This window comes from Pinus tabuliformis, chromosome 4_2 (genome assembly GCF_031772625.1).
Source record: "Pinus tabuliformis cultivar Carrire ecotype Pingquan chromosome 4_2, CPIR1, whole genome shotgun sequence".
NCBI classification, from domain to species: Eukaryota; Viridiplantae; Streptophyta; class Pinopsida; order Pinales; family Pinaceae; genus Pinus; species Pinus tabuliformis.
This window is the reverse complement of record NC_142304.1, coordinates 1,130,804,696-1,130,813,180: the sequence shown is the minus strand read 5'-3', so window position 1 is coordinate 1,130,813,180 and position 8,485 is coordinate 1,130,804,696. Positions and strand designations below refer to the sequence as shown.

At 34.7% G+C, this 8,485-nt stretch overlaps 1 protein-coding gene across 1 annotated transcript; it reads left to right on the top strand.

The window, feature by feature from the left end:
- The first annotated feature begins 656 nt into the window (after positions 1-656).
- LOC149173645 (subtilisin-like protease SBT5.3) lies at positions 657-7,975 on the top strand. The gene is made up of 11 exons (XM_089426779.1): positions 657-731; positions 2,066-2,163; positions 2,582-2,679; positions 2,819-3,001; positions 3,096-3,207; positions 4,621-5,167; positions 5,919-6,016; positions 6,146-6,391; positions 6,507-6,618; positions 6,720-6,933; positions 7,407-7,975. Exons 1-11 carry the CDS (start codon positions 657-659, stop codon positions 7,973-7,975), a joined length of 2,352 nt encoding a protein of 783 aa, XP_089282905.1.
- Positions 7,976-8,485: the final 510 nt, after the last annotated feature.

Sequence of the window (8,485 nt, the reverse complement as noted above, 5' to 3'; positions counted from 1 at the left end):
TTCACATTGAGTTTAATGCCACCATATATCACACCATATAATTATGTGATACACTGCTCCAAAACAAACTTAGTAAAGATGCAAATGAGGCAATCAACAATGAAATGACCATATATGAGGCAATCAGCTTGCGTGAGTAAGAATGGCCATGAAATTGTCGACTGGAAAAATCATATATGAGAATATTGTATAACATTGAAATAAAAATAAGAGGATCTTTAATTGAGATGAACCTTTACCAACTTTGATAAAGTCTGCAAAAATTAACAACTTGCTCTAAAGTTATTCTGGTTGTTATCTATTTTTATGCCACCATTATTCTAGCTGTTATCGGCGTAGTGGCAGTCAGAAATTGAAAATTTCATACTCCACCTTTAGGAATGAAAGAATCAAAATCTCGGTACGTCCAATTGTCGTTACACAATACAGGGCATACTGCTCTCAAGCTGAAATCTTTTCAGTTGAGATTGCCCTCAGATCGAATCCTTTGGACTTTGACATCGAATATTTTAGCTTCGCAATTCCCGAGCTTGCTCACATAAATACGGATGAAAAGTCACAATTTCTACGCCCACATACATTCTTGAAACGTTCCTGTAAAATATGTAAGCGCCTGGAATTAACTGTACACCACGCATCAGAAGGCAGCAACCGCCATGGCCGAGAAGTTAACTTCATTTGTGCTGGTGCTGTCATTATCGTTCATAGCTTCAGCTATGGCCGCTAAACAGGCAAACGACAAATAGCTCTCATTCTGTCTTCGCTATTATGCAGAATGTTCTCAGTCTGATGGACCATGAAATTGATTTAGTTTTTATTTTTTAATTTGACGTTTGCTGAATGAGGGGTTTCAATATGAAGAATTATAATGGCTGTGATTTGGGTTTGGATTTATTAATGATTTAAATTGTAGTTTGTATTTTTTTTTTTTAATTTGGATAATTACATTTTTCCCAGGATTCAAGTTATTTTGAATTAACTGCTGTTAATGTTAATAGGTCAGATTTTCAAATATAAAACAAGTGCTATTAATTTCTTTCTCAAATTTAGTACATCAAAGAAAATCTACATAGTTTTTCAGCACGGAAAAAGTTATATAGATATATTGTAATCAAAACAGAAAATGTACAGCATTATAGATATGGGGCTATTGATCTGTTAAGAGATAAATAAACACATAAACTTCATGGAGAAGGATATCTGTATCCAGGTCAAAAACTGTGCGAAGAGTGCAAGAGGAGAAAATATAACAATGGACATATTTACAAATAAACTTCGATGAGTCACTGCAAAGGTTGAAAAAACCAAATATATATGAGACATAAGATGGGGAACAGAAATCTTAACAGATTTGGCATCACATAATAGTGAATTGTGTACTCGACATGGAGAAGTAAATCTACATAGTTACTTATAACCAAAATTCCCCTAGTAGTGGATAGGATTTTAATTCATAAGTTGTGTTAATACAATATTTAGAGAGATTGTAATTTATGATATTTTGAATATATAAATGGTGCAGTTTAATTTATATATGAAATGGTTTTTTCGTAGTTTTTTAGTTAATTTTAATCAAAATTTATTAGAGATTTTTAAAAACTTGAGTTTAAGTAGTTTAATTTATAGAATTTAAATGCCCCATGAGTTTTCAGATGTTAAATCTTTTTATTCATTTGAAAATATATTTTAAACAATAAAAAATCAGTTTTGCTTGAAATTGTATCTAAATACATGTGTAGAAGACTATTTCCTTTATAAGTTAAACTATACCTATATAAATTGATTTAATGTTATGAAAATATATTGATTTAACACTATGAACTTTTTTTAATATTTTATTTATATAAATTATATATAATTTTGTTTGTGTAAAATAATTAAATTTATAATTTTAATTATTTTTATAAATTTTTAAAATATATATATATAATAAATATCAAAAGTTTAAAATAATTTAAAATGTTTAATTTTTTTATATATTTTTGTCATCAAAATGGCAGAATTTAACCCTGTAAACAGCCATTTTTATACTGCTTATAGTTTCCCTGTGTGGATCCCTTTGCAGCCTTATGTGGTGTACTTAGGAGGACAACACGATGAAAATGTGGACAGCCAACTGGTAGCCGAATCTCACCATGAGCTTCTGGCATCAGTTCTAGGAAGGTAATTAACTGAGAATTTATGGATGATTGAAATTATTTCCCATAATATATTGGAAAATGGATGGTTGATTTGTATTGAAAGTTAGGTGTGTTGTTAAAGTTTGTATTGAAGTTATTTTTATTTGGGTTATTGATTTTAGGAATATTTCAGAATTAGATTGACCATACTGAAGTTAAAAATTTGAAAAGAAATTATTTATCTAAAAATATTCACTAAATTAATCTAAAAATATTCACTAAATTAATCATCTAGTTAAAATTTAATAGACATAAATTATATTGCAGTATTCAATTGAGGTGATTCCACTCCATCAAATTCCATAATATTCCTAAAATCTAAAATATGCACGCTTCGATTCTGATACTTCAGCTTATAATTTGGATGCTTATACATATTCTTTTTCTATGAAAAATTACAGTAACGAGGCAGCCAAAGACAACATCTTGTACTCATACAGTAAAAGCATAAACGGTTTTGCTGCTGCTCTGGACGAAGAGCAAGCTCTTACTCTATCAAGTGAATTACTTGTCACTAAGTGATTGTTCTCTCTTTTTCTTAAATGGATGACCAGGCAGCTGGGATATACATATAACTTTCGTCCTTTTTTTTTTGAACTGAATTGTTGTTGATGATGGTGCTGGGGATTATTCATCAGATCTACCGCAGGTATTGTTTGTATTTGCCAGCCAAACAAGAAGTCTGCACACAACTCGTTCATGGGGATTTCTTGGATTAGAAGTTGGAGCGGGAGAATCTGAGAATGAAACTATTCCTCTGCATTCACTATGGAGAAAAGCAAAATTTGGAAAGGATGTTATCATCGCTAACCTGGATACAGGTAACTCCTCAGAAATAGTTTTCTGTACCAAAATGAATTCATTTTAATTATGATGTTGGTGTTCATATTCTTACTGCTGTTCTTGCGAGTTTAGGGGTGTGGCCCGAAGCTGCAAGCTTCAGTGACAAGGGTATGGGGCCTATTCCTTCTAGATGGAAAGGGATCTGTCAAAGTGGAAACGATTTCGGCGCAGCTCAATGTAACAGGTACGTTGATCAATAACAGTACTCTGTAACTTTTTAGCAGTACTCTGCAACCTTTTATTAAGAATGGCTATACAGTGATGGAATTTGATGCGCGTCATTTGGGGATTTGTCTGTCAAAAACAGCCAAATATTTTGCCATCGACATTGTGTTATTTAACTCATCAACATAGATAAGATTTTGAAATTTAGAATGGATATTTGATGATATCCCAAAAATTCCATAATCATGTGAAAACTGAAACCATGTATTTTAGCCTCTGTATTATCATTTCATGAATCAAATTTATTTTTGTCTTGCTATCTTCTCAAGAAGAAATCTTTCCATATGCAGCTTTTAAGTATGTTTTCTCCCATAATAAGTGCATTTTGAATGCAGAAAAAACATAATATTTTATATCAAAAATATAAAAGGGTCCAAATATACAAAATAGGAAATGTTCTAATAATCTGTGACAACAGAGAAGCCATGAGCTGGTAAAAAGAGGCCAGAAGGCCAGATCCAAAAAAAAAATATATCAGGTATCCATCCACAAGGACCGAAGCATAGACCAGATCGGAACAAAAATTCGCCTGAAGGCAAGGAGAAACCGTCCAGAGAATAACCTGTACAGAAAAACAAAACTACATTCCGAAGTAGACCTGTTCAAAAAACGGAAAGCCCATAGCATATTGATCGAAACAGCTAGCATCTTTAATCACAGAAGCAAAACATAGAGAACTTTGCAAGAAAAAACTAGAAATTGGGAGGGTAAAAGTCCTGGATGGAGTAACATTTCCCATCAGAGGAAACCTGTAGATGCCACACTCCCGGAGCAGATTGAAGGCCTTTTTTTGATAAGGAGTCTGCCATCTGATTTTGTTCCCCGCGAATGAAATTGACTAAAACACCTTTAAAGGATGACCAGTAGAATCTGATGCGATCAAACCATCCCCCAAGATGAGCCTGGAAATGGAGATTTTCCCAGCCATATAATCCACTAGAACTTTTGAGTCACCATAAATAGGAATGTTTTGAAGATTTAAAAAAAGGAAACTCATGAGACCAGCAAGGGTCATCGCCTCGCCTCATATTAGAACCCCTCCCCCGTTCCAGTGAGCAAAGAAAAGACTGTCTTCATCTGCTAGAATATGGAAACCACAGCCACAAACCCCATTCTGTGCAGCACCCCATTCTGTTTCTTGTATAACTCTCATTCATTCACATTTACTCAGGTTGTACCACTTGAGGTCTAATATCATTATTATCAACCCAAACTCCTTTGTAACATATATGTGCAACAAGAATTTCTGAGAATAAAGGTTTCGCACTGTATAAAGTGTTTTGAAATATGAAGTTTTATTGGAAAGCAGCCCCATGGGCTTTGCATTCGTATAACCAAAGTCTCACTGCCGCGAGCTATCGTTTGATACAAGGAAATTGATCGGAGCCAGATACTTCAGAAAGGGACATGAAATTAAAAATGGGCTTTTGAATCACTCCGCAATGCGCCAATTTCTTTCTCCGCGAGACACAGAGGGACATGGAACTCATACTCTGTCTACAGCAGGTGGTAATTTCGTGAGAAGCGCAAGTATATTTGGACATGCAGAAGGGGTTGCAAAAGGCGGAGCTCCTCGTGCCAGAGTTGCAACTTACAAAGTTTGTTGGCCTGACAAGAGAGGCACTTATGGTTGCGATGATACAGATATCCTTGCAGCATTCGATGAAGGGATACATGATGGAGTTGATGTGTTCTCTGTTTCTCTCGGTGGCGTTTCTAAGGATTATTTTCAAGGCTCAATTGCCATTGGATCATTCCATGCTGTTCAGAGAGGAAAGGTAGTCGTCGGTTCAGCTGGAAACAGGGGCGCTCCCAGTACAGTCGAAAATGTGGCACCATGGATCATAACTGTGGCAGCAAGCAGCATTGATAGAGAGTACCCTTCCAGTGTTCTTCTGGGAAACAACAGAACATATGTAGTAAGTATACCTATTTCTTCATTTCATCTCTATATTTTAAGTAACCAAAGAACGTTTAATTAATTATATGCAATTCGATCTGGGTGGGGAACAAAATTGGTTGTAGTTTTTTTCTGAATATTTTGGAAATTTGAATCACATCACTGACTTCAAACATTCAGTTAACTAGGATCCTATTTATCTGATTTCCAAAATTTGCAAACAAAATAAGGATAGCTACAAATAAGCTGGTTAACATGGAAAAACTAAAGAGGCTAGCAGGAACTTATGACGTGTATGCCAGTTGGTTTGCATGTTCCTATCAAATCACAATTTGAAACATTATGGGAAAGAGTTAAGATTCAAAAATGAAAGCTATTTTGAGGATCAAATTTCCCAAAAAACTTTCAAGCTGAACTAAAACTCACACAGTCCTGGTAAAAAAAACATTATAGTGTGGGTACATTATTTCATTCTGTCCTAATAAGCATTCCATTGTGGGTACGTTATTTCATTATGTTCATGTTACATAGGTTTTGCAAATTATTGTCAGATTTAATGGTTTAATGATTATCAAAATAACTTTTAATGTTGCATAGATCCTTTTTTCCTCAAAATTTCAAGAGAACAAAAAGACATTGAATTTTCCCTTGCCCATAGAATTTGATATCTAATGTTTTTCAAGATGAGGAATGGAAATCTAACAAATATGATCCATTGCATTATGCAAGAAAATCATTCTATTATTTTGGATGTTTTTGTTTGAGGCCAGGGACAAAGCCTAGCCCAGTTCCAATTACCAAAGGGAAAACTGTATCCACTAGTATCATCAGTTGACGTGAGAGCTGCAAATGCAAATGAAACTGCTGGGTATGCTAATTAACTACCACCTTTTCCGAAAGAAGAAACTTGGGTTGGATTAGTATTAGTTCAATCAATCAAAGATATATCTGTTTACGACACTGTGTTTTAATAATTTTTATAAGAATAACGTTGCAGAGAACTCTGCCTCCCGGGAGCGCTAGATCCCGGTAAAGTTAAAGGAAAAATTGTTGCTTGTCTTCGTGGTAGCAATCCGTTACTTGAGAAAGGTGTAACAGTCAGTATGGCTGGAGGAATAGGCATGATTGTCTGCAATGCACCCAAAGGGGAACAAAACATTATTGCAGCGATTCATTTTCTTCCTGCTACACATTTGAGTGCAGTTGATGGAGCAGCAGTATTTGAGTACATCAAAACAACAGCGTAGGATTTAAATACAGCCTTTTGAATTATATTAAGACCTGGTTATGTAGGTTTTAAGATGATGAAAGATATGGGATGAAAAGTCCTAATTCCAAATTAAATTATGCTCATTCAGGGCCCCTGTCGCTTCCATCTATGCAACAACCGAGTTAAATACAAAGCCAGCTCCAGTGATGGCAGGATTTTCTTCTCAAGGGCCAAATCCGGTTACTCCTGACATACTCAAGGTTATAATCCAATCCCCACAGCAAGTGTTTATATCGTGATATATCCATTGTCAAGAACAGCAATTTCTAGGAAAAAGTTGTTAATTGTTTCTCCAATGCAGCCTGATATTACAGCTCCAGGGTGGAACATCCTTGCAGCATATTCAGAAGCAGCAACACCAACTGGGGGCCCCCTTGATCATAGACATGTACCTTTCAATATACTTTCTGGCACATCTATGTCTTGCCCGCATATTGCTGGTGTTGCTGCTTTATTAAAGAGAGCATATTCTCATTGGAGCCCTGCAGCCATCAAGTCTGCCATTATGACTACAGGTATGTACATTTTAATTCTTTAGTTTCACTCATTTTTCACAAATAAAACCGTTACACTACTCTCTTTCACATATATAGAAGGTTTTTTATAAAATAATTTCATGCCTCCCAGAATGTTATTCATAAGTTTGAAATCCTCTTAAGGTTTCCATTCCACACTATGTATTTAACGTTTTATTCTGCACTAAGTCAATAATTAGTTCAGTGCCTTCTTATCTTGTCTATAATGCATTAAGCCAATAATTAGCTAGTATCTTTTCATCTTGTCCATGAAACTATGCACTAAATTAATGATAGACTCAATGCCTTTTCATCTTATCCAATATACAAAATAAATATACACTAAACAATTATTAACATTTACTCTCTTAAAAGTATACCATGGTTGAGAATACATACCCCATATTAATACAATAGTAATATTTAAAATGCATATGGCTAGATGTTAATTTGTTTTCTTTTGTAAAACACAGCTGCAAGATTGGACAACACCAAACGGGCAATTAAGACTCAATTACAGCGAAAAGCAAATCCTTTCGACTACGGAGCAGGTCATGTCAATCCGAATAAAGCAGCAAATCCTGGCCTAATCTATGATCTATCTGTCGAAGAATATTACAGATTTTTCTGTAGCTTGAATTATAATTCAACCCAGATAAAGGCCATAACAGGAAAGGAAATCTCTTGCCCAACCTTCAAACCTAAGATATATGACCTCAACTATCCTTCCATCACTGTCTCTGAATTGAAAGGGTCTGTGATTGTGAAAAGAACTGTGACAAATGTGGCCAAAGGAGGGGCGTTTTACAAAGCCGAAGTGGAGTCCCCTGAGGGTGTTTTAGTGTCAGTAGAGCCTCAGAAGCTTGAGTTCTCTAGGACTGGTGAGAAGAAATCATTTAATGTGACACTAAGAGGCATCGAGAGGACTGTGGGGAAATATGTATTTGGGTCCCTCACATGGAAATATGCTCGGTATTTGGTGGTAAGTCCAATTGTTGTGAATGTAGTAGCTATCAACACCACTAAGGAAGGCTTTGAATAGCTATTGTTGAGACCGGCTACTAGTGCAGTGAAGTATTCATTGAAGATGGCATTGGCCAGGAGAAGTAATAGTCATACATGCAAACAATGAAACACCTGTAATCCAACAAAAAAAGTATTTGCAATCTCATTGAACTGATTTTGATTTATTTATTTTAATATTGGTTATTATTATATCAAAATTGTTTAATTTATTATCATTTGGAGAATCATGGTGAAGGAAGATATTTCTAGTTTTAGGGGTAAAAACTTATTTGATAACTTTTTATCTAATTATATAATATGAATGTGAAGTTTGCGGTTGCCGTATTTTAAAGAAATTTGAAGAAAATAATTGATTTATAAATGCTTTACATATAATTGTTGGAATATGTAATTCTTACTTGTCTCCATTGTGATTCTTTCTATCTAAAGGAATCTGTTCCAATTCTGCTTCCTAGATTTGTGTCAGATTGTGTGTCCAAAATAGTTTTCTTATCTTGAGACAACACTTCCTGTATATATGTAATAA